Source organism: Centrocercus urophasianus, unplaced genomic scaffold (genome assembly GCF_019232065.1).
Source record: "Centrocercus urophasianus isolate 14NV4802_14NV808 unplaced genomic scaffold, USGS_Curo_1.0 seq_13, whole genome shotgun sequence".
NCBI classification, from domain to species: Eukaryota; Metazoa; Chordata; class Aves; order Galliformes; family Phasianidae; genus Centrocercus; species Centrocercus urophasianus.
In genome coordinates this window covers 14443916-14469760 of record NW_024884475.1, presented here as the reverse complement: position 1 = coordinate 14469760, position 25845 = coordinate 14443916, and the positions used below count along the sequence as shown (strand labels likewise).

The window sequence follows — 25845 nt, the reverse complement described above, 5'->3', positions numbered from 1 at the left end:
GTGATTAGTGGTAACCAGTATGACTTTGGGAGTGTCAACTGATGAAAGATTGAAGATGAACTAGCAATGTGCAGTTGCAGCCCAGAAGTCCAACCGTATCCTGGGTTGCATCAAGAGAATTGTCACCAGCAGGTCAATGGAGATGATTGCTCCTCTGCTCTGCTCTTATGAGTCTCCACCTGGAGTACTGCATCCAGTTCTGGGGCCTCAAACAGAAGGACATGGAGTTGTTGGAGCGGATTCAGAGGAGTGCCACTAATCATCAGAGGGCTGGAACACCTCCCCTGCAAGGATAGAGCTGGGGCTCTTCAGATTGTAGAAGAAAAGGCTCCTGTGATACCTTACAGTGAGCTGCTGGTACCTGAAGAGGGCCTACAAGAAAGCTGGAGAGGGGCTTTTTAGGAGGGCATGGAGCAACAGGATGAAGGGAAATGGTTTCATACTGCAAGAGAGTAGATTTAGATTAGATATTAGGAAGAAATTCTTTACTGTGAGGGTGGTGAGACACTGGAGCAGGTTGCCCAGCATGGTTGTGGATGCCCCTTCACTGGAGGCATTCAAGGACAGGCTGGGTGGGGCTTTGAGCAACCTGGTCAGTCGGAGGTGTCCCTACCTATAGCAGGGTGGTTGGGATTAGATAACATGAACTATGATGTGAACTCATATGTGCTACCGTAAACTAAGTGAAATTAACACAAGTGTATTAAAAGCATTTTGAACCCTGAAAATTTGGGGATTATGTAATAGGATCAGTTATAGACGCCAATTAACATTGAGATAAAATGTTCAGTTCTAAATAAAACTTCTGTCCAATTTTCATGCACCAACTGAATATTTTAAGTGAATTGCAGCTGCCATTTTGTTTTTCAAAACTTCCTATTATTATACTTCTGAGATGTCAAGAATTACTTTCAAACATTCCTCTGTTGCTGCTTAGCTCCTTTTCACACTCTCCTTGTCTTAATTCCAGTGCTCTTAGCCCAGTTTTTGTCTAGCTGGCACGGATCCCACAGTTATGTGAACACAGATCTGTTCATTGGATTTTAATGTTTTTCTGAAAAAAAAAAACCCAACAAACTACATACTAAATATTGTTAAGATTGTAAGCAATGCTAACGTTTATTTGTTTGCACAGGATGCATGGCAGTGAACCACCACAAACCAAAGATGACCAAATACAAGACCCTGAGCATCAAGAGTGGTTTACTAAATACTTTTCTTTTTAAAGCAGATAATTTACATACTCCTCAGATTTACCAGAAAAGCTGTTTGTTTTCTGCTAGGGAATGTTAATCTAATAAGTTCTGCAACAAAAAGTGTCGAAATAGTTTCCAAGGATATTGTTAGGAACAACAGCACTCTCTTACATCTAATTATAATGGAATTACAGGCATAGATTTCAGCAAAATGCATTTTTTTTTAATAACCTCTGAAAAAAAAAAAAAAAAAAAAGGCAAAATTCTTAATACTGCTATGTAAAATTACTTTTTACTCAAGAGAATGTATCATTCCACAATTACATTAAATATTCATTTTGTCCTCTGATGTCCTGCTATAGACTCCAGATGAAGATATTACTTCTAAGTAAGTGATTTCTCTAGGTTTATATGCTTGCTTCATCAGCTGTTTTTGCATAGTAATGTAATTTTGTTTTAAATTGGTTTCTTGTAAAGTTGTTTTATGCTGAGCAGCATGTGATACACATCTAAGAATAGCAAGTTTACAGCAAGCTGTTTTAAAAATGTTTTCTGCTTAGCTTAATGGACTGTTTTGTATAGCGTTGTCATGTAATGTTCCTGGTGCACTTCAACTTGTGTAACAGTCAGCCTGATGAATCAGGATAGTATGTAAGTACGAACATTAAAACTTGCTTGTAAGTGACCAACTTTCATGGCTCGCAAAATAGTGCTGTTATGCTGAAGTGTGAGTCAGACTGAGGCACAGAACTGGGATGCATGGGAACTGCATGCATTGTCCCCATATTGCTCTGACACCCAGCAAAATGCCTCGTGGGTGAACGACTAAATTTATCAAGCCACACCAACCACCTTATTGCTGGAAGGAATGGTGCTATTCACCAAAAGGCACCTGTAAATAAAATAACATTCAGGTAATTCCTCAACAAACACGGGGAGAGGGAATTGTCCAACTAGCACTCTAGTGTTATGCATTGGGTAGCTCATCTGCAACTGCTGGAGGATTTGAATCCCATTTTACTCCTCAGCTACATGAAGAAATTAAGCACTTGCAGTGAGACATCCATCCATCCATCCTAACAAGACCCTTTGTGTATATTTGCATCATACTAGCAAGATACAATCAGGGGAAAGCAAGGACCATCCTTTCCAGAAAGAACAGGATGTACTGTGGAAAGTACACTTCTACCAGAAAGCATTCTGAACAGGAACTCTGTATACTTTCAATTTAAATATAAAACCAAAGTGTTTTTTTTCTCCAAAAAAAGAGTATTTATTTAACTTAATTCTATCTTATCTGTTTATATTTGTAGTACAAATTACATTATACAAAAAACAGATGAAGTAAAAAGACTATCAGGTTTTCATGTTTGCTTCATTGGAGCAGGAATGTTAGCAGATGCCTGTTCCAGGTATGCTAAGGGACCTTGGGGCATTTCTGCAGGTTTTTTGTGCTGTACGCTGATATCTTCCAAGACTTGTTGCCAGTGCCGCAGTTTACTCAAATGCTTCTGAATTAATGCTTCTTTTCTTTGTAATTCATTTCTTAACTCTGAAACATCCTGTGGGTGAAAAAAATAGGTATTAGTGAACAGGCAGCAATGCTAGGAGTAATAAAGAACCTTGCTTAACATACATCAAATTTTTAAGCCTGGCTTTTCAAGCTAATCTTAAAGGGATGCTTAAAAGCCCTTAAGTGACAAGTTCCTGCACATACACTACGTTACCTATGTCAGAGCTTGGGAAGTAACCAGGAAGCACTTCTGTGCTGTGTGGGTGATAAAGGCTGCACAGTTTCTTTCTGTAGATTTACTCAAAAGGCCAATTGTGGGCTGTGTGCAGCAGGGGACTCTGAACGGGGGTTCGACCTGGAAGTCTCCTGATGTCCCTTCCAACCAACCAACAGTTCTATGCTCATTACTCTAGCAAAACCAAACTCATTTGTTTCTTCAGATGAATCAACATTATTTGCACTCTGTTCTCCCCAGACCACCAGGCATCCTATCCCACTTCCTTAGATTTGTGCTGAGAGCTACACTGACAGCCAGGTTTTACCAACTTCAGGCACAGTGAGAAACCCAAAATTAGTGCAAATGAGGCAATTTACCTGCACTGCTGCGCACCATGTCTGGTCCAGTGCAACAAAGGTAAACCAATTTAGCATACCTCTTCAATTATTATTTAGCATACCTCTTTAATTACTTGTTCTGGTTTCTGGACAGACAGCTGCAGTCTTTTTTGTAGAAAAAAGCATTCCGTTTGCCTTGCAACATCCAGAAATTTCTGGATGCACTGATCCACACCTACAGGTAGAACAGCAACAGGGAAAGACAGAAAAGATTCTCAGAAAGCCACCACAGGCCCATAGTGGCATTTGAGTGTATGCTGCTAAGTACACCTTTTGCTACACCATCTGGAATAAATCTTACGCTCTTCTGGATGGGATTTCTGACACATAGCAATAGCACAAGGTGTGCATTAACTCTCTGCATCAAACACTGCTTCGCAAATTCTCAGCACTTACCTTAAAGGTGCAAGAAAACATTTTTTTTCCCCAGTAGTTTTATCATGTCTTCTATAATGATAAAGAGCGGTACAATAATCCGTGCACTGTGGCTGAACAAGAAACGTTGGCAGCAAGCCCAAGCGGCCGGCTCAGTGTAAGGCTCACAATACAGCGTACTGACAGGATGCTCCCCTTTCGCACCACGCCGCTACCAACGCTCTCCCACCCGCGCACATAACCCGACCGCGCAGCCACAAAGCGGAGCTCGGCCACGCGCCGGGCCTCACCGGTGCGGATCTCCTCCTGGTCGGTGCCATTCACGTAGTCCTGGCTGACCAGCGAGGCGAAGCAGGCCTGCGGGGTGGGAAGCGCAGAGGTGAGGGCGCGGCGCTGGACGGACTCCCGCCCCTCTCCTTTTCCCCCTCCTTCCCCCCCTCCCCCCTCCCCCGGCACCTCGAAAGACGCTTCCAGCTCGTCCACCAGCGTGTTGTTGGGATTGCGGGGCCCCGTCGGAGGCGGGATGAGGCCGGCCGGCCCGACCCCGCCGGGAGGTCCGGGCGGCGGGGGTCCCGGCGGCTGGTTGGCGAACATCCCGCCCAGCGCGCCCGCCATGGCGCACGGCTGCTGGCTGCTGAGCGCGCGTGCGCGCCGAGGCCGACGGCGGAGGCGGGCGGCTCCTCAGGGGCGTTCCTCGGACCCAGGCGGAGACGGGAGAAAGCGAAGGCGGCAGGCGGGCCTGCAGGGCGGGAGTCCGCGCCCCCAGCCCTGCCTTCCCCAGGTCCACAGGTAAGCGGCGGCTTTTTCGCCACTTTTCGCGTTTGAGTTTTGGTTTCCTCCCTGACGGCACCTCCCCCGTTCTCGAAACCAAAACCTCTATCCTACATCACGCCCAGTCTGCGTGACGCAGCGCTGGTTCTGCAAGCATTGCCACAGCTCACAGGAGCACAACCACAGGGGAGGGCACCCCCAACACGCACAGCTCCGCTTCCCCCCCACCCCCCCCCTCCCCCCCCCCCCCCCAGTTCTCTCTTAATCAAAACACACTGTGCAAGATTTATTGTTTACAAGAACTGTGCTTGCTTCATACATACAGCATTTCCCATGGTCACAGTCTGGTATTAAATACCTCAGGATGGTCCAGCAGCGTATTTTTACTTTAAAACTGTGTAATAGAGGAAGAAAAGTCTCACAAGTGAGATGCTCTTGATTTATAAAATGTGCAGTTCATCACTTCTGTGAAAGCATGTCTGGGGTACTCACTTATCCAGACTGCATTTTTTTTTCCTTAAGGCAGAGTGGATGATTTTAGAATAAACATGTAAGCATTTTATTTGGGACTGTGACTGTCTTGGCTTAACCGAGCCGCAAACTCCACGAGCGTCCTGGTGGGGCGCCCAGCCATGCCCTTCCGCAGGTATGGCACCTCGTCCTTGTTGGCCATCACACCAGCAATGTCCAGGTGAGCCCAGTGAGGGGCCGTCACAAACTCCTTCAGGAAGGCAGCAGCCGTGCACGCTCCTCCAGCTCTGCAGGAAGCAGAAAGAGGGATCGTTTCTAAAGCAACACCGCCAGCCCAAGTGCTGGGCTGCAGGCTGGGAGGACAGGGTGTGAGAGATGGTGCAGCATTACCTGCTGTACTTCCCAATGTTACTCAGGTCTGCGAGAGGGCAGTCTGTTACTTGTTTTGTGTAATGTTCAAAAAGAGGCATTCTCCACACTCGGTCTCCTGTCACGATGCTGGCCTGAAAAAGAAAAGGTGACACTGAGCAAAGTTCACTGCTCATTTTTGTGTGAGTGGGTTGCTGTTTTTTTCCTCTCCCTCCCATTTTTAAACTGCATTTATAAGCACCAGCATTGTGCATTTTTATCCTTTTCTAACTTTGACCACTCTGTAAAATTTTCTATGGTCCAAAATAATGTCAGCTATTTGGAAATACAGTGCAAACAAAACTGAATCCTATTTTGGTGGTGGTAATCAAAAAGCAAAATATAAAGAATACTTCTCTTCCCTATTAACATCTTTTCCTGGTAATATACATTTTCACAGATCCTTCCCTTCAGAGACTCCCATGTCCATCACACCTCAGGCACTTGCAAGGTGTGAATGTCTCTTTTGGTCTGGCTTTTAACAATACCAATTACCTTTTTAACAAAATCTAATCACTGTCAATAATCCAGAGCTTCTACACATGCAGTATGTTGTCAAAGGGTGCCAACGCCACTCAAAATCACGATGCATGCTTTGTGCTGTGTGATATAAATCCAGGAGGCAGCAATTAAGGGTCTTAATTATGTATTTTTCAATTAAATACAATACTAACACATTCCTACGAGATTTCAAATACAGTAACAATTAGAGTTGTATCAGGTAAGACTTTCTTTAAAGAAAGTCACTAATTTTTTAGTAACAGCAGCTATTAACAAAATTATCATTTGATAATAATGCTGATGGCCTACCTCATAAAGGTGATTCCAAAGCCAAGATGAATTTGTGAACACTCCAGTTGCAGCAGACCCCAATGCAACATCCATGGCACCTATAGAAAGACAGCTTGAAATTTATACGATGAGTGCAAAGGTGGACTTTGCAGTTACGTTAGTTAGACTTTGGAGTTATCCCTGCATACAGACTCCTCACAGTACTTCCTTTTCTAATTCTCACTACCAATGATTTCTGAAGTCCACAAGACCTACAGATTTTAGTGCACTTTCACTTATTTAAAAAAAAAAAAAAAATTAAAGTTGCTTAAAGGCTAAACTAACAGGACAAGAATTCATGAAAATTACATTCCAGATCTCATAAGAATTGACTGTTTTCAGCTTAATAGTAATATACCTAATCTAATGCATTCAGCAATAAGTCTTTTCTCAAAAAAAAAAAAAAGAAAAAACAAAAACCCACTAAATGATTACAGTTTCTACATAGAAAATCAGACTTTTTCAAGTTTATGAACTCATCCAATTTTCTATCTGGTACTTTTCCTTCTGTGAACTGCACCCACAGAGGTTGTTGCACAGCATACACAAATTTAATTTAAATGACAGTAATCACCATCAAAATAATAAACCACGCCTAAAGCAGAGCGATCACATACACAGTTACTTTTTGTTTGTCACAGATCTGCTTCTCTAATGCTGATGCTATTTCAGGCACTCAATCCCAGGGAGATTTAAAAACCAAAATACTCAGTGTCAGAAATTTCTGCAGGAGCTGTCCTCCTTCCTGCCTGGTGCCAAAGGATCCCAAACAATAGCCTGGAGTGGGAGAAGCCCATTTCTCCTGTCATGGAAATACTTTTACACAAGTCAACCATCTTAAAATCAACATTGCTTCTCTCTATAAACATTTTCCAAACATTTGAACGTGTTAAGCTTGAGGAACATGATTTAAAGCAGAGAGAGGTGATTATTTTTCTCAGCTTGTTTATTAAGCAAAACAATGGACTCTTATTTGATCTGTTCTTCATATTTGCTCACATTTCAGCAACAATCTGTCATACCTGAAGTGATTGTAGCTATGATAGGTTGTTGCTGCAGTTCATGAGATGCGTACACAGTGCTAATTTTTACATGTTTAAAATTATAACTCCATTTGCATATAACTATTGAGAAGAAACAGAATGTTTTATGTTTGCGACTATGCAAAATGCACATGAAATAAGAGATGTTTCAGGGAGAATTTCTTTACTATGAGAGTGGTGAGGTGCTGGAACAGGCTGCCCAGAGAGGCTGTGGATGCCCCGTCCCTGGAGGTGTTCAAGGCCAGGTTGGATGGGGCCCTGGGCAGCCTGGTCTAGTATTAAATGGAGAGGCTGGTGGCCCTGCATGTGGCAGAGGGGTTGGAGATTCATGATCCTTGAGATCCCTTCCAACCCTGGCCATTCTGTGATGTTTCACTGAAGTGACTTCCTGAGAAGATGGTATTGATTCTCCTATTAGGTAGGATCATGGAGATTGAGATAGCTCAGGTAATGGAAGAAGTGGTGCTGGGTAGGTCAGAACGCAGGCACCCAGGAGGCTGTTCACAAAAAGCTGTTTTGGCTTCAGCATGGCTAGTGCCAGAACTAGCAAAGTTTTCCACAGCTTCACCAGTATCTCTGCACCACATAGCCATCTCTGGGGGTTGAATGTGCTTAGGCAAGATGTTGAGTGACATAATTGCCTGGAATCTACTATTAAGCTCAGCCAGAAACAGAAGCATGGGAAAACTTCGTGCAGAAACATTCAAGTCTGCATAAGTCCTCCTGGACTTACCCTTTCCAGCTTAGCTGGGCCAGGCCCAACTTCATCTACATTGCTTACTGTGCTCCCTGCATGCCAATACCCCCAGTCTTGGAGACATGTTGCAGCTGTACAAGTTGTTAGAACAGAATTTGTGCAAGCTCTTGTCCTGCAGCATGCCAAGTCATCTCACCTGCTTTCAGCTTCAGGCTGTCTTTGTATGCATAGTACAACAAATTCACAGACCATTTAATGAGAATAACAAGAAGTTGACTTCCAAAATGAAGCAGGGAAGGGTGACTGCTTACCTGTTAATGTTGCAGCATTCACAATAGCCCTTGCATTAAAACTGTGGGCATAACAGAGAGCATCAGCTAATAGCAGTCTTCCTTCTGCATCTGTGTTATCAACCTCCAGGTGGAAAAAAAAAAAAAAAAAAAAAAAATCAATAAGAAGAGATTAACTACTGAAAACACCCCATTAACCAACTTATTTTTCGCACATTCTCTTGAACAGCTGTCAGATTGTGACTACACTGTCACAAGCCCAAGGAAATTAATCAAAATTTCCTCAGAGAAATATGGCTCATAGAAACTGTGAAGGAGAGGGATCCACAAGAATGCACAGATGTGTGCCAGGAAGTGCTTCCTTGTGAAACTGCTTTGTCTTTGAATCTTGAAACTTTTTTCCTCTAAAGAAGAAAACAGATGCATGGGCTACTGATTTTTTCTCCTTTCAGAGAAAGCTTATAATGAAGTCTGCAAGATCAATTGCACGCGCTCTGACCCACTAGCTATTTCTTCTAGAGTTCTCATTGCAGGAGGAATATGCATGCAGTCTTCTCCCTCCAAGCTGAATGCCACCAAACTCAGTACTGCAGAGAGAACCTCAAGGTCAAAGCTTGAATCACAGAAATCCAGACAGAAATATTGAGTAAGCCATCTTCTTCTGCACAAAGTCAGCAGTCTACTGCACAGTAACTTTCTGCACCATTTAATATATTGAATTAGTATAGCTTGGATTAAATATGAAATAATAGTATGGCAGTGTGCTTTGAATTGACAGATCTTACGATGTTCTGCTTGTACAGAGCAGCTGGCATGGTAAAGACCTTAATTATATCAACAGGGAACTAATACACTTACATCTTACTCCAGACAGCAGGTGACTGTCCTCAAAGGTGTACCAGAAGCAAGTTGTGTTTCTCATTCTGAGAGCCCGTGTTTATAAGCATCGTTGCAGCCTCTTGAGCTGACAATATTTTGTAGCATGTTCATTGTTACTATACTTTCCAGTTTTTATTAGGGATTTGTAGAACATGTTTAAATATGTTTGAAAAAAGCCTGTGATTGCAATTCCTAATTAATAACATACATTTGTAAATAACTTACATTTGCATTGCATATCCTCTGAGTACAGTCATGCAACTGATTGAACCAATTCACTCAGAGTACTCAAAAATCCAAGTTTCATAGGCATACCTGGATTGTTTTTCCATTCTTGGCTCTAACGACATCCCCAGGCTTGTTTGCCTTACCACTGGGCATGTTTTCACAGAGGGGTGCCAAACCTCAGAGAGAAAAAAAAAAGTGCATTACTAGCATCTTTCTCAAAAGAGATTTAAAAAAGTAGTTAGGAAACAAACAACAAACTTAAGAAAGCAGTAGGATTTTCACCTTGAATTGCTCAATATCTGAATTTTCCTGGTCACTGAAAGTCACATGGTCTGATTTTCAATCAGTGGGATTTCTCTGCATGTTGCACCAGAGCTTTTTTTCCCCTACACCATTTTACCACTAGGATTTACTTCTACTTCATATACTCAGGCAAGCAAAAGCAGAGGAGCTTTAAAATTCACCAAAGCTTCTGTCAAGAGATACTACCTTATCTCTTCCATATATGAAGAACTAGTAACATATAAAGGGAGTTATTTCTTTCTGAAAATCAGACTTCTGAACTCTGAGCTGTTCAAGCTCTCCTTGTTGTGTAACGTCAAGAGGGGTCCAAGGAATTGTTATAGAATGCCAACCATAAGAGCAAACACGAGCTCTCAGTCGATGTGAAAACAGTGAATGGGACAGTGGGATGAAAGACAGCCCCCATTCCCAGGGATAACCTCCTCCTGTGTCCTGCCCAAAGCATGAAGCATTGAGAGAACTGCAAACTGCTGCTATTCACTGGAGTTAAGTACACAGATTTCTGCTCTGCAGATTTTTGCTTACTACTTCCCTTGGGATACTTGTAAGCATGAATCTTGTGAGGATGTGTGGTTCGCTGCCCTCTACTGGTTGAAGCACGTCAGCAACTAAAATATTACTTAGTGGAAGCTACAGTTTTCAAACATAAAACTTAACCTAGAACGGACTACATCTCATCAGGGAATGGTTTTTTAACAATTTCTGAATCAACTGATTTAATTCTAACTGTACAGCATTTCTGCAGACGCAATAACCACTGTTCATAACTACAAACTAGTATCAGACAGCTTATTCTGTTGTTTTAAAATTTCTGCTGAGACACGCTCCGAAGGAAAAAGCTGATACACCATCCTCCTCAGCTTTGGCAAACAGAGGTAGCTCACAGAATCACAGAATCACCCGGGTTGGAAGGGACCTCAAGGATCATGTAGTTCCAACCCCCCTGCCTAACAGGGCCACCAAACACACACATTCAGATCAGGTTGCCCAGGACCCCGTCCAACCTGGCCTTAAACACATCCAAGGACGGGGCATCCACAAAGAAGCAAAGAAGCTCAGCTAACTCCTTTTCATTTCTAATGGCTTTTATAGGTATCCAAATTCCTTCTTGTAACAAAGCATCAGGACAAAACCCACTAAAACAGGTTTATTAACAACCAAGTCACAGTATCATAGAATGGCCTGGGTTGAAAAGGACCACAATGATCACCCAGTTTCAACCCCCTGCTATGTGCAGGGTCACCAACCACCAGACCAGGCTGCCCAGATCCACATCCAGCCTGGCCTTAAATGCCTCCAGGGATGGGGCATCCACAGCCTCCTTGGGCAACCTGTTCCAGTGCATCACCACCCTCTGTGTGAAAAAATTCCTCCTAATGCCTAACCTAAACCTCCCCTGTCTCAGTTTAAAACCATTCCCCCTTGTCCTATCACTATCCACCCTCATAAACAGCCATTCCCCCTTCTGTTTACATGCTCCCTTCGAGTACTGGAAGGCTGCAGTGACATCTCCCCAGAGCCTTCCCTTCTCCAAGCTAAACAAGCTCAGTTCCCTCAACCTTTCTTCACAGGAGAGGTGCCCCAGTCCCTCTTCTAAATTCTAAAAATCATGCCTTAATTTTAATTTTTATTTTTATTTATTTTTTTTTTTTAATTCTGCCTTGCATTATTATATTTGTGCAAAAGTAAGGATTTTTGATAAGCAAGTGAAAACAGAAGAGAGGCTGAGGTAGGGAATGAGAGAAGCAGGTCTGTAAGAGCCTGTGACATTTCTGTAAGATAGTGTCTTAAAAGTTATCACTGCTGATATAGAAAATGACTTTGTCTACAGAGAATCTTGTAGAATGAAAGCTTTCAGATTCTCACACTTACCAAGCACTTACCAATTATGTTAAGAGGCAGATTTAAAGCTGCTGCTGTCACAATGGCTGAACAGACCGTTGCAGCCCCTCCCATATCTGCTCTCATTGCATCCATACCCGATGATGGCTTCAGTGAAATGCCACCACTGAAATAACAGAATAAATGTTATCCACCTTGGAGATGTTAGATGTTACATACATTAGTAAACACAAGCACTCTGTCCATCACTATGTTTTAGCATGGAGGAAAAAAAAAAAAAAAAAAAAAAAACCACAAAAAAAACAGTAAATACTAGACTGTGGTTTCTTCTTACAACACCCAAGTAGACTGGTTTTCAGCTAAAATGCACCTAAATTACTTCCTCTGCACCATAAGAATTCAGGTAATCTGCAGTGGACTAACAAACCAGTCCTCATGCACTCTGCAGTCTTCATAATAGAGTACAAAAGAAGAATAGTAGATTTGGTAAAGTCAAGCATATGGAAGGAGAACAGACTGATAAATTCTTCAGTATGTGTAACTGCTTTTTCTGTCCCACATGAGAACCTGCTGCAAAGAACCAACTGTTTCCACGTGGCTTAAATGTGATCTACGTGTCCAGGGGCAGACTGCAATTTGAAGTATGTGAATTCTTCATCCCACGGTTTACTCAGATTAAAAAAAAGACAAAAAGTTTTGTTTCTTTCCCCTAGATTTCATTTTCCCTCACAAGCCAAAAGCACATCAGTTTTACACTGTTCAGTCACTGAAGCTTGTTTTATTCCTGGGAAATGCAGCACAATCTGCTACATAGAGTGGGTTCACTGGAACAGCATTGAAAGATGTGCTGGGAAAAGAAAATCATCTTTGCATTCAACAGAACTAGTAGGAAGGTACAAGCAAGGCTTCACCTCTGTGTTTTACAGGATTACACTTTGAAGTGCACATCTCTTGTCTGAGTTACGCACAGTCCATCTGAGCTCCACCCTTTAATAACTAAACCAGTTTCCCCTTGTCCCCAAACCATTAGAATATCACCATACGTACCTGTCAAACGTAACTCCTTTTCCTACAAATACCAAGGGAGAGTCATTTGCATTAGCACCTCCTAAATAGTGAATCTCCAGAAAGACGGGAGGTTCAGCTGAACCCTTGGCTACACTCAGGAATGCTCCCATCTGCTGTGTTGCTATCCAAGACTCTGGCCTGGAACAGAAATATATATATATATTTTTTAATGGCATGCTGACCAAGGAGCTTTTGTTTCTTTTTGACAGACTATGATTCTCGAAGGCTTGTGCACAATTAATTCAATTTTAGTTACACTGGAAACCATCATTCAAATCCCACTGTTATTTCTTTTGTGAAACAGAAAAGTCCTGCCTCAAAGTTACTGTTTGTTTTTTTTTATTTTCAAAGAAAACCAGATCTGTACTTTCTGCATGAGAAACGTTAAACTTCAACTTGCCTATCAGGCTGTGTCTTTGAAGGCACACGAAGTAACAGTGTTGCATCCCCTTACTTTTTTGCTTTCTGCCATCAGAACAGATACTATGTGTACAGTTGATTTCCCTCAGTCTTTTCCCTTTCACCAGAACACCCTGCAGCACTTATTAATGCAACCAGCCATTTCTGCTGAAGGCCAGTAACTAGAAATTCAGGGACAAGAAGCATTAGCTGTGCAAATTCAATTGCAAAGGCTTTTAGGGCCCTACCTCAATGTTTTAAAAACCAAAAACCAAACGAACAAAAAAAGCAATAAAGGATATTTAATTACCACATCCAAATAAACAAGAAAAAGAAAAGTATATATAACGATTGGGAACAAAAGAGGTGTAAAAAGGATCTGGTATCTGTAATTTATTCACTGATTCTTCACCAGGCTTCCTCCTTCACAGCCCTTGTGTCAATTAAGCAGATAACTGACAGCATGACTAATTGGCAGTTAATCATTTTGCTGTGTCACAGTATCTGCTTACTCTGCTCACCCAATTCTGAGAGCAGCCTGCTGTCTGGGCACCTTTAGGCCTTTCCAACAAAGACTTCACTTGCTTTTGTTATTTGAGATAGCAGAATGAAAATGAGAGCATGCTACTAATTTCAGTAATATGGAAGGTTTTTTTTTTACTCAATAGAAAAGCAGTGTCAAGGGATTTTACCTTATATGGACCTTCACATTGCTAGCAAAATTTCCAAGCTTCTGTTCAATATATTCAGCAAATTTGATTGGAGTTATATAATTAGCTGGAGCCTCCATAAGGTACCGAGCGAGATTCTGACCCTCCGCATAGATAACACCTTTCTGCCAGGCTTCACTTCCAGCACTAAAGAGACAAAACAATGTGTAACAATCATGATCATCAACCTTTAAAAAAAGATGTCAGCGTTCATTTGTTCTCTCCTTCTCAAAAGTACATCAGCATTAATTTAAGGCAATTAAGAATGTTCCATTACCATGACTACGAGGAATTCTGGGCAAGATCCATGGTGTATCTAGTCTAGTTCTCATCTCTGCTTCAAGTGCTTCAGAGAAAGCTAGAAGAATCCTAGAGCAGGCAGGGGTGAAACTGCCTAATATGTTTGGTCTGTTCCTAATCCTTACTATTCTGGAATTAAATCCTTAAACGTAAGGTTTATATGCCTTCCAAAATTTGTAATCATGTTATGAAAGTTTTCATTTACCACATAAAGCCTTCAATTCTGTTTTTCACATTGCTGAAGTAATGTTACACAATAAGAGTAGAATTTGGATCTCATCTCACATTGCACTCAAGAATTTCACTAGCAAAAGACAGAGCTGACTGCATAGGAAATGGGAATGTCTGCTTTATCCTCTCAAGCAACAGTGAGATCTACTCAGAAGCCAAGCTTTTCTCCTTGCATTTTATTCTGTGAATGCAAATATAAGAAGTGAACTATGTAAAACGTATCTATGGTCTGGTCTCAGTCAGCATTTCCTGATTATCAAAAGGATTTATTCATTTACAGAGTTTGGGATAACTCTGCTCCACAATTTTGGCATGCAATACCAGTGCAAATCCTTTTACATCAGAACCATGTTTCAAGCAATTTTTGCTTTTATTTTTATCCTTGCCCTTCTTTTATATGAAGCAGAATTTATTTACCCTTAGCCTCAGAACATGGCATACTAACAAAATGTATGGAACAAACACCATTAATATACCTGGAGTGTAAAATAATTAAGGAAATTCAAAGGATTAGGAGGAGATAAGAGAGAGATTGCTGCTGGGCCTGTTCTTTCAGTTTCATTTTTCTCATGAACAAGCATGCATAATTTAAGAAATAGACAAATGGATAAATATACAAGCAACTTTTCCTTTTGCCATCACCTTCCATGAAGCTGAGGAGTAACTACAGGTTTCTTTTTTTGCTTCAGCTCATTGTATTCATGCAATCCAAGGACAGCACCTTCTGCTGCTGCTTGAGCATCTCCACAAGGGTCCACTTCAACACAGGGGATTTCCAGGTCTTGGATCTGTCTACAACCAACTGAAAAATACAGTACAGGATGAGTAGGTCATATTGCACAGAAAAGCAAAACAGGTGTCTGACACGATCTATGTAACACCTCAAGGAAAAAAGTTTACTTATGATACCTAAGTTCATAAATAAATTAACTGAAATGAACACGTGGTAAAACAATTTTAAAAGCTGATTACCACATATTGACAAATCGCGATGAAAAATATAACTTGATAAATTCCAACAATTAGGCCCTAAACTTCTGATTCCTTTAAGCCTGGCCCATATCAAAGAAAGTCTCCATTATTCTGGAGTGTTATGGACTATGAGTATAGGTATCAGATATTTGCTGTGATTTAGTTTTTGCTAAGGCTCTGTAACTGTTCTTTTCTCACAAAATAGTTTATCCACGCTTTTATGAACAGTATAACATGGCAGCTAGTGAGACAGTCTGGTCTAGCTCTTGGGACAGAGAGCCATCATATGCGTGCGACTGACCTCTTGTCTCAGCTCATAACTCACGTGGTTATGATGGAACATGCGGCACCATTAAAAGACTTCTCTAGATGAAAGGCTTAAGAAAATTAGAAAAGTTAACCTGCAACAGCTGCACGGATATTTTCTTTGTCTTCATTCCAGTTTTCTTGGTCATTTATTCCAGCATTCTTCTTACCCAAACCAACTACAACCACGCTTGGAAAGTCCTACACAAAGTCAACACACAAACGGATTCCTCATTGTTACAGCCGCAGCACAGAGTTGTTACAAAGACTACGCTTCCCAAATCAAGCCAAACAGCATTAAAATACATTCTCTTTGTTACAGATTTTCTTCTTAAAATGTGTGGTAACACCGTCTTCCACTCTCAGTCATTTGCCACAGGGATCCAAACAGTTGGGCACTGTTTACACTTAATTGTTGTAGCAGATATGGCTTTATGCTCACCATACAGCAAAAGATACTTCTAGAGGAAAGTCTAAAAGTCTTAAAAACAAATCCAGCTTTTGCTGCAGAACAGAGGCCCGATGTGAGCTGCCTAAGTGCAACCATTTTAGCTCAGTAGTACATTCAATCTAAAAAAGTCTCTTCAAAGCCTAAGCCTAGCAGTTCAGCTCAGGAGTGGAGCTGGCACAATTAGCCAAGTGCCAAACCAAAGCTGCACAGAGGTACGCAGATCCAGAATTCAGGCAAGCCACGTGCCTGACAAACCAGAAGTGGGAGGCAAAAAGGCAAAGACAACAAAGATGAAGGGAGACCTTTACGGATGAATTCAAATCTGTATAAAACCATACTCAAGGTTATGTATGTGAATAGATTTTCCAGTAATTTAATCTTAGACTTTCCTTTTCGTTCCATTGCAAATAGTAGCTCTGTCACATTCTGTTGGCTTTCAAACTACGACACCACAAAGTGTCTTAATTCTCAAAATGTGGAACTAGTGCAAACTTCCCAGAAGATCAATGATTCAGGTTATCCTTTTTTAGCTGATATTATCTTACACGCATAGAAAAGTGCATAAGGTCACCTTCGACTGCATTCACCTGCGGAGATTTACTGCTTACTTCAGGGGCCATCCTGTATGTACAGCTGGGGCAATGGGACCTTCCAGGGGTCTTCCACGAATCCATGACAGCCTTTTAGCTGGGTATATCACTCGTCTGTTGTGCACATGGGAACTTACAGGTGACAGGCAATAATTCCTACAACCTGATTTGTTTAAAATCTGTACATAGCCCTAACATACGATGCAATTACTCACACGGGGACACCTAGCGGCTGCCTAGCAGCACTCCGGCAAGGCACAAATCTTATTCGTTAGCTCCGTGCAGAGGCATTAGATGTGCTGAGACCTCTCAAATGGCACCAAAAGCATACCTTGAAGCAGGTGATATATCGTATCTGTGATGCACACCAGTGAACCAAGCTTAAAGTAAGCCATAAGGGCAAATCTCACACATCAGAAATACACATACGAAAACGCACTGCCCGTACCTGATGCAAACCATGGAATATGCGTGCTTTGCCTTTCTTCAGAGGGGCCCCGCATCTAGAACACAAGAAGCTTCTTGCAGTGAACAGGTCCGTACGGTAACAAAGTTAAGCTGCTGCGTTCAACCCACAGCCATACAGCGCCGCACACTGCGCCGGCTCATCCCGATAAAGAGCAGCCCCCACAGATACTTCGCATCTCTTCCCCAGGAGCTTCCCTCCAAGCCGCGCGGCCTGCGAAGGGTTACGTGTTTAAACGCTAACAAGGACCAAGCACACCTCCCCGCTCTTGCTGGCGTTTACAGGCGCTTCCACCTCCCCCAGCGCGGCACGCAGCACTCACGCGGCCAGCAGCTCGCGCAGCCTCCCGGACACGCGGCCGTCGAACGCGTCCCCCGCCGCGCTGAGCTGCGCGCCGCCGCCTTCCCGCTCGCTCGCGTAGGCTCCCAGCAGCAGGGCCTGCGGAAGAGCACGCGTTAGTGCGGGCAACAGATTGGGACGGACGCTGTAGCGCAGAGCGACGCCGGTCGAGCAGGATGAACCGCCACAGATACAGCGTAACTAAAGGAACGACCGCTTTGCGTCCCTACTAACGAAAATACTTCCGATTTGTAATTTACAAGCACACACAGCTTTTCCTCCTCGGGGCCCTCAGATCTCAGCCAGGATCCCCGAGCAGCGCGACTCTCTCTCACCCCTCACCTTCCCGCCCGCCCCCTGGCTGTAGCCCCGCGGCAGGGCACTCCGCTGCGAGCAGCTGCACGCCAAGGGCAGAACCCGGGCCAGGCGGCGCGCGTCCGCCCGCCGCACCCACGGCAGCAGCATGGCACGCAGCCCCACGCGGCGGGCCGACGCCTGACCCCGGCGCACCGCGCGCCTCATCAGCCCGCGCCGAGCGGGGCCGGGCCGGAGGGCGGGGAGTGGGAGGCGGGGCTCTGAGAGTGAGCTTTGCTGCGAGGCCGGGACCGCGCGGGGACGTTAGGCCACGACGAGCAGGGTTGCTTGTATCAGAAGGCTGCGTGCTCAGGCTGGGCGTAAACAGGCGATGCGCCCTTGTAGCCTAGAAAGCCAACCGTATCCTGGGCTGCATAAAAAGAATTGTGGCCAGCGAGGCGAGGAAGGCGATACTGTCCCAATACTCTGTGCTGCTGAGACATCACCTGCAGTGCTGCATCTAGGTTGGAGTTCTCAGTACAAGAGAGACATGGAGTTGTTGGTGTGCATCCAGAGGGCCACAGAAATGGTCCAAGGGCTGGAACACCTCTCCTATGAGGACAGGCTGAGAGCTGGGGCTGTTCAGCCTGGAGAACAGGAGGCTCCAGGGAGACCTGAATGCAAGCTTTCAGTATCTGAAGGGGTTCTGTAAGAAAGGACAGATTCTTTAGCACGGTCTGTTGTGATAGAGCAAATGGTTTCAAACTAAAAGAGACGAGATTTAGGTTGGATATAAGGAAGAAGTTTGTTATGATGAGGGTGGTGAGGCACTGGCACAGGTCAACCAGAGAGCTGGTCCTGCCCCATCCCTACACATACACCAGGTCGGGATGGACAGGGCTCTGAGCAACGTGATGCAGCTGCAGGTGTCCCTGTTCAGTGCGGGGCACTTGGATTAGATGGCCTGTAAGGTTCCCTTCCAATTCAAATGATTCTGTGATAACATCTCAGCATGAGTTCATTAGGTTCTGAGAGAAAGCAGTTATAATCCCTGAATTAAACAACAACAAAATGCAACCCCAATCCTACCCCCCAACCCCCGCCCAAAAAGAAGAAGGTGGTTATGTCAGAAAAATTCAGCTAGAAGTAGATGTATGTTTATCTAGCAAAATCACCACATGGAAAGTGTTGGGGTTTGCTGATATGCAGTATCATTGGTATGTGAGAGCCTTAGTAAGGCAATGTCACTCAGAAAGTGATTGATGGAAATTGTGTCCATTTTTAATGTTAAATCAGAACAGTAATAAAGAATCAAAGCAGGAGTTAGTTGTTATCTTTGTTTATTTTGGAGAGGTTCTTATAACCAAACAATAGTTTCTTTGTTCTTTGAGGAATGGCCCCTTAGCTTCCCTACCTTCTTCATGGAGCATCTCCATACTCTGCAGGGATATGAATGTTTTCAGAGCATCTGAAGTAGTCTTTAATTGTATGGAAGAACAGGATTTGATGTGTTACCTCTTTAAAGTTCTGGACGAATACTTCACAAATGGCAGATAACCTCATAAATTTACCCACTTGGGGTTTCAAATCTTCCAGAGTAAAAAGTCCCCCCAAAGAAGCCTTCATTTCCACATGTTGAGTATGCATGTGATTAGGGACATCTCTGTTTGAAGTGTAGCTAATAGGTGTTGCTGATGTAAATCATTCTTTATATATCAAGTTCCAGCTTTTCTGAAAGTGTTTTAGGATGTAAAAGGGAAAGCAGTGGTAACACTGGCTGTTGCTAATCTTAAGGAGTGCTTTGTAATTATACAGCTTAACTATGTGTGATTGCATTTAACCATTTTTTTTTCCCCAACAGGGAACAAAAGGGCAAACATTCTATGTATTTTCCCATCAATATGTCTCAGCTGTGCTTAACTGTGACAACCTGTGCAGCTGAAATGTTAATTTAGCCTTGTTTATGTTCAATTCAGTTTGATTCATGCAAAGTAATACTTCTGTTCACTCTAAGAGAACTGAAAATACTGTTTTCTCACCAGCAGTAATTGGACGGTAATGCTATTTCATCATTCAGCTCAGGCAGCTGTAACATCCCACAGTAAGATTCAGAAATATTTCATAGATGTGGTGTCAGACATCTTTTGGACTATTACTGCACAGCATGCTCCACTGTTGAGTAGATTCAAAACAAGATTCAAAAGCTGGTCAACACAGCTGTCCTTTTCTTACACAGCGCTCTCTCTTGGTTCTTTCATAGCTACTGCAACCTGCTAAGGAATCCAGTTCAACAGTCCAGCACTCTTGCCATTATCCAAGTAAGTAGTCCCACGGCTCTTATTCAGTAACAGTTTAAATGATAATTGTTGAGGAACCCTTGGGGCATTAAATATTCCACTGGGAGTACATACACAGTACTACTACTGAAAAGCATTGCCAAAATTATCTTTCAGCACAGTGCATCTCTTAATCTGCTTTTCACTTTCTAGAGAGAATTACATTTAGTAGAGGCTAAGTTACAGGTCACAGTATAACTATTTTTGTATAACAACTACTTCTGAATTATATGTGCATAGAACGTTTACAAATAACAAATATTTCATTTTCTGTTTGCTCAGTTATCTGTCAGTTCAAGGTCTTGCATTTCAGAGCCAATCTGAATTTTCTGGGGGGGGGGAAGGTGGTGGTACCACAGAAGCACTGTGCAGTTAGCACCAAAGGCACCATCACAGAAGGGGTTAACCTGCTGCCTCCCCATGAACCAGGGTATGGCACCATCCTCCTGCCGTTGTGACTTACTGTAGAGATGGATGAAAACACCACTGAAATGAGAACACTGAAGTATGTGGTATAAATTAGGAATCTTTTTTTCTTTCTACTTTATCGAGTCCTCTTTATGCTAAAATTATAGGAAGTGCTTCAGACTTACCAAAACTTTGAAACTGCCTATTTATTTGTTATTTATTTATTGTGCTCCTAAAAAAAAGGATGGCTAACACTGCAGTGAAGAGATTATAAATACCTGTTGCAACGGCAGGTGCACAAAGTTCTCCTCTCATAATCCTGCTGACCTGGTAGGGCCAAAACCAGAGATGGTATAGCACACAGTAACAGAGAGACTGCTTAGTACAGCTATAGATTGACTTTGGCTTATGACATTTCCTTTGAAGCTGTGATACTGCCTTTCCAAATGTCTGCTGATTAATTGAATCATTTTAATTTCTTACCTCACACAGAGCATGCGCATAAACGGCTGCAGCATTCAGTGGCTTGAGTCTGCTGTGTACAGTAGCAAAACGTATTTTATAAAAATACCAACTGAAAGTAGAATTTTCTTCATAAGACAGCTTTTTCATTGGTCTTTAGATGTAAACATAGTAAAAAGAGGGAGGACAGTAAGTATCTGGGTCAGAGATGTTAAACTCATTGACTTAAGCTGAGTTATCCTCATTTAAATATCTACATAAGCAGCTTAGTCAGCAAAAATGTTCAATATCAGCTTTTTCTGGTAACTTGCTTTACTGAGGGTTCTGCACAATTCAGTGATGAAACTTGTTATTTGGGTACATAAAGCACAGTGTTAGGCACTACTGAAAATGACCCTTACAATACTATTTTTGTGAAGAGTTGTTTTCAACTGAAAAAAATAATTTGTTTTTTTTTTAATATCTTGAGATGTTTTAGAAACACTTTGAATCCTACAAACGTTACTATTTTTTACAAAGAACTTGTCACAAGAGTGGAGTCACACAACTGACTACAAAATAATTAATTGACATTAACTTAGATAATATCTTCTTTCATTCATTCAAAGAAATTGATAAGTTATCTGTAGTTCCTATTGCTAAAAAGGTAGTATGTGTTCACTACAGTAATTAAAGGGGGAAAAAAGGACATGTTTAATGGTATGTTCTTTTCAGAGAAATATTAATTATTTGTGGTGCAAGAGCTGCTTATATGCTTGTCAGAACTAGGGTACTTCCTGGTGCCTTCCATCCACGTAACCATTTTTATTCATTTTTGTCCTCTTTCATCATATATTTATTTTGCTTGATTTCAGACAGAAGCAGGTTGAAGACCACTAACGTTACACTTTTCAGATTATCTAAAAGCACTGTTACTTAGATTCTATAGACTTTACTTCCTGAACTTGCATTGAAACCTTCATCATGCAGCTAGTCGTTTATTCATAGCCTACCAGCATCCCATAAACTTTACTCTTCTCACTTCTTTACATTGTGGAGTTTGATGAAATCTCTATTTTTAAACACTATCACACAGTCTTAGCCTGTGCTCCCCCCTAAGTTTAGCCCCACAGATAGTGAGGTCTCCTTCCTCAAATCAGTTTACCATCATCAAATATGTCCTTGATGGCTCTCTTAAACATTTCCAGATAATTCTGAGAAGGCAATTGGCAAACATCCAGTCTTTTTGTTCTGTAATTATCCTATGTTTTCAAAGGTTTATGCTTGAATGTATTTTCTTTCTAAACAAAAGAAGACATTTGGTTTAGGTGAAATTACTCTTCACCTTATTTTTCTAAAGTATTTAAAATGTAAGTTTTATCAAAACTGTCAGCAGCATATATTGCACATACAGCTCATTTTTGAAAATAATGTTCGTAGCATTTGTTCATCCTACTTTCCCATGTGTGCTAATTGCTGGTGCTGTAGACTGACCTTAAAAATACTGCAGAATTGCACACCAGGCATCTTTACTCACGTCTAAACCAAAACTCTCCATCCAAGCCAGAAGCAGAAAAGCCAAGAAGCCATTTCTGAATGACAGCTCTCTTCACCAAAGAAATCTTACGTAGATTTATTAGTACATGATATCTTCAGCTGTAACATTTGCCTCTTCTGTTTTAGTCTTAATTTTAGGGAAATTGATGCAACTAATGGGTATTAGCAGCAAATTCACTGCATGTGCTGTGGCGCTCGCCACACAAATCCAAAAACAATCTTCAAACTGTTCTTCTAAGATAACAAATTGAAAGACATTTTCCCGAAAATTGGCAATCCTTTCTGTGAGACGGTGAAGTTTTACAGCTGCCATAAAGCCAGTGACTGCAAGAGCTACGAATCCACCTGCAACAAAACAAAAGAAGCATTCACCATTGCTGTCAAAACATCTTGGTTGTGCTTCAGAAAGACTTACTAAATACAAAAGTGAGCAAAATGAGGTAGACTTGGGCATGGCTTAAACATCTTCAAAGTGCTTAGCCTTTATTGTTTGGCCAAGCATTATACCAGTGTTTGCAACAAAGTCCCTTTATCAGTGATTGCAAAGGCCAACATTTGCAGCTCCTGTAATAAGTTGACTAGGTACAATAAGCTGAAATGCCATCTGACACATCTGTTTCGGTAGATGAGAGTTAACTGCAACTTCATTTTATTCATAAATATTTAAGTCAAGGAGTTATTAAGTAAAGCAAGTAGAGTTTTGCTGTTAACATTTTTATTTTTTTTTTAACAAATGTGACCTGATGAAAAATACTGGTAAATTATTTTACCTGCAAGGAAATTCCAAAGGCATATTCCTGCCGGACCCTTAATAGCACGGTAAGGAACTTTCATTGCGTTAAGGATGCAGAATCCAAAACTGACCAGACAAAAGGAAATGGCCACACAAAGGAACATTATTATCATCACATGCAGGCCTGTATTCAGTTTCTTCACCATATGTGGGAAAACTGGCAAGAAAAAAATAATCTATTCAGCGTGTAATTTTTCTTGACAACAATAAAAACAGCACACTATGCTCATACAACAAACTCAAATTATACCTAAACAAGGCTATTTTTAAAGAAGGGTGGTTACCCTAATCATAGTTCATTATGCTTTATTTCTCACTGTTCAGACAAACAGGATATATTCTGCCACAGGAAAAATCCTTCACAGAGGACCTGTGAGTAAGGATTCAGGGTTAAGTACTGTTTTATTTAACTTGTTTAGTTAATGTTTAAATCACCTTCGTTTTTTGCTCCAAACTCCTCTTTTCCAGTCTCCCATTTCTGTCCCATGCTTTTAATTTCATCCCTTAGAAGTACAGAAGTCCCAGTTTCCTTATCCAGTTCTTTGCTGCCTGAAGAAGTGTTGCTCCTGTCTAATTTATTTTTCCATGTGATTCTTCTTTCTCTCTCTTCCTACGGGCTCCAGTGAAATCTACTCTGAATTCATATTTCCTAATTCCACAGGTTTCAGATTCCAAATTCCCTTCTTGGTTTCACAACATAATTCTGTGATTCTGTGAAATAAGAAGCCAGAAACTGGCTTACTTTCTCACAGGAAAAAAAACTGGCAGTAAAAAAGCAAAGTATTTAGCTTTATTATAAACCAGCATCAGGGTAGTTGTAAGGATTCTTTTGCTTCTCTTCCAAATCCATGAGCAGTAAGCCTAGTTTAATAAAGAAGAAAGAATCTTCAGGAAGAACATTGCCGTGAGGGCTGCTGACACATTCCAGCTGTGTCTGCCATGCACACAGACAAATGTCTGCTTCCCCAGCTCGTTCCCAGGGCTCGATTCAGATGTCAAAACATAAGCATCTCACACCAATTTATGTGCCTTAGGACTTCCAGAAAAACCACATGGGTCTCATATAGATGACGCAGTGCGAATGGAAACACCCCCGGGAGGAGGTGAGTCTAACAGTTCTGTAGGACTACCACGATTTTGATGCCAGTGCTGCAAAGTTTTCAACCTTTACAGAGCGATTAAAGTATTTAAAAGGGAAAATCTCTTGCACATTTGTTTTCCTAACCACATAGCTGTGTCCATTGCAGTTAATGACCCAATTTTATTGTTCTAACTGGGAAAATTCTTATTAGCATAAGTGAGAGCTTTGTTTGTCCGAGAAGGATAGGATCACATCCTCCAGATATGTATCAATACACTCCATAGTGATGGTGGAATGCTAGGCCTTCCTCTCAGCTTACACTGTAATTAATCAGGAAGTATACTAATGAGTCCAGAAAGTTGGAGAAAGATTGAAAAGGGTATTGGCTACTTTTTTTATCATTTTGTGTCACTGCTGCAGATAGAGTGACAGAAATGGGACTGTATTTCTGTATGTCTTGCAAAGAAACAGCAGCTAAGCACAGCAACAACTTTGCCCTGCTTTCCTACTTGCCAGTCACTTTGGTTACTGAAATGTGACTAATCCACATTCAGCAATGATGTTTTGTCTTCAGAGTTACCAGAAAAGAAGTTACAAACTTCTAAAACACGTTAACAAAGTTAAGAGGATCTGCAATGGAAAACGTCTGCATTGGGAGAGATGGAGAAATGCATTAGTGTGGACAGCTAAATACATCTCCACTTCTTAAAAGGAAAAAAATACCACAGGCACACAAAGAAAGTGAGGAGCTCAACAAAGAAGGCAACATTAGAGAAGGCACAGAAATACTAAAGAGCAACACTCATCAGAGGAAAGCTTCAGTTAAGGGGGTAGTGTGACTTACAGGGTCACTTTGAATGTACTTCCTTCTATAGCTCAGCCTGGAACACAAGCAGTAACTTTCACTCACTTTTCAAGACTAAAGGGAAACCCTCAATTGAGCCCTAGGGGTTTTGTTTCTTGATTCCAGGATTATGGAACATAACCAGAGAAAAAAAACTAGCGTGAAATGGTAGAGGGTTTACATACCCACCCAAATCCCAAACCATACAGAACACAAGAAAGCCAGTTTAATAATAATGAATTGCATGCTGCAAGCTCTGCAAACAAAACTGAGTGCCTTTAGAGTTGAACTATAGACATCCAAGTTAGGGATTCAACTACAACTGCACTTACCTGAGAATTTGGAGCGTCGCCCGCCCAGCCCACACTGACGTATTTTGCCGCCTCGAAAGAGTCCATAGTAAATTTCTCCAATGAACTTGACCAGCTCTGGATCTGTGGCATTGACTAATTCAGCTCCTGTTTTGCACAGGATCTTTCCGGTCATCCACTTCGGGGTCCCCATTGCAACAACAATCAAGATAAAAGATGCAAAACTTATTGCAGAAGCCAAGGCAAATAAAGTCTTTTTAAAACAGCCAGGCATCCTAGTGGTCTCAGGGAGTCATCGCCAAGGCCTCTCTGCAGCAATTAAGCACATTCCCAATTTTTTATGATGCTCCAAAATCCACAACTGAACAGCAGGTATTTTGAAATACAATTCATTATACTTTGAAGCTCCAGAAATTAAACTGCACGGTTAAAAATCAAGTCAAAAAATACATCTTGCTACGACAGCATCCTGAGATGGTTGCAAAC

The 25845-nt window shown here is 41.9% G+C and overlaps 4 protein-coding genes across 5 annotated transcripts in view; 1 reads left to right on the top strand and 3 right to left on the bottom strand.

Moving 5' to 3' along the window:
• Positions 1 to 1431, top strand: part of FAM184B (family with sequence similarity 184 member B) — a 43874-nt gene extending 42443 nt beyond the window's left edge. For both annotated transcript variants that reach the window (XM_042812019.1, XM_042812022.1), the window contains one exon: positions 1136 to 1431. In XM_042812019.1, coding sequence (XP_042667953.1) covers positions 1136 to 1226 — 91 coding nt within the window. In that variant the 3' untranslated portion in view covers positions 1227 to 1431. The remainder of the gene's footprint in view (positions 1 to 1135) is intronic.
• Positions 1432 to 2444: 1013 nt separating this feature from the next.
• MED28 (mediator complex subunit 28) lies at positions 2445 to 4314 on the bottom strand. The gene is made up of 4 exons (XM_042812023.1): positions 4156 to 4314; positions 3990 to 4056; positions 3387 to 3499; positions 2445 to 2758 (listed from the first exon to the last, which is right to left on the bottom strand). The coding sequence occupies exons 1-4, from the start codon at positions 4312 to 4314 to the stop codon at positions 2561 to 2563; spliced, it is 537 nt and encodes a 178-aa protein (XP_042667957.1). The 3' UTR covers positions 2445 to 2560.
• A 427-nt stretch (positions 4315 to 4741) lies between these two features.
• LAP3 (leucine aminopeptidase 3) lies at positions 4742 to 17759 on the bottom strand. Its single transcript, XM_042812291.1, has 13 exons — positions 17637 to 17759; positions 17278 to 17393; positions 16938 to 16992; positions 15544 to 15649; positions 14813 to 14972; positions 13622 to 13786; positions 12510 to 12668; positions 11504 to 11628; positions 9405 to 9493; positions 8232 to 8334; positions 6160 to 6239; positions 5332 to 5444; positions 4742 to 5228 (listed from the first exon to the last, which is right to left on the bottom strand). Exons 1-13 carry the CDS (start codon positions 17757 to 17759, stop codon positions 5030 to 5032), a joined length of 1593 nt encoding a protein of 530 aa, XP_042668225.1. The 3' UTR covers positions 4742 to 5029.
• Positions 17760 to 22385: 4626 nt separating this feature from the next.
• On the bottom strand, positions 22386 to 25633 carry CLRN2 (clarin 2). Its single transcript, XM_042812292.1, has 3 exons — positions 25381 to 25633; positions 23101 to 23280; positions 22386 to 22675 (listed from the first exon to the last, which is right to left on the bottom strand). The coding sequence occupies exons 1-3, from the start codon at positions 25631 to 25633 to the stop codon at positions 22410 to 22412; spliced, it is 699 nt and encodes a 232-aa protein (XP_042668226.1). The 3' UTR covers positions 22386 to 22409.
• Between the last annotated feature and the right edge of the window lie 212 nt (positions 25634 to 25845).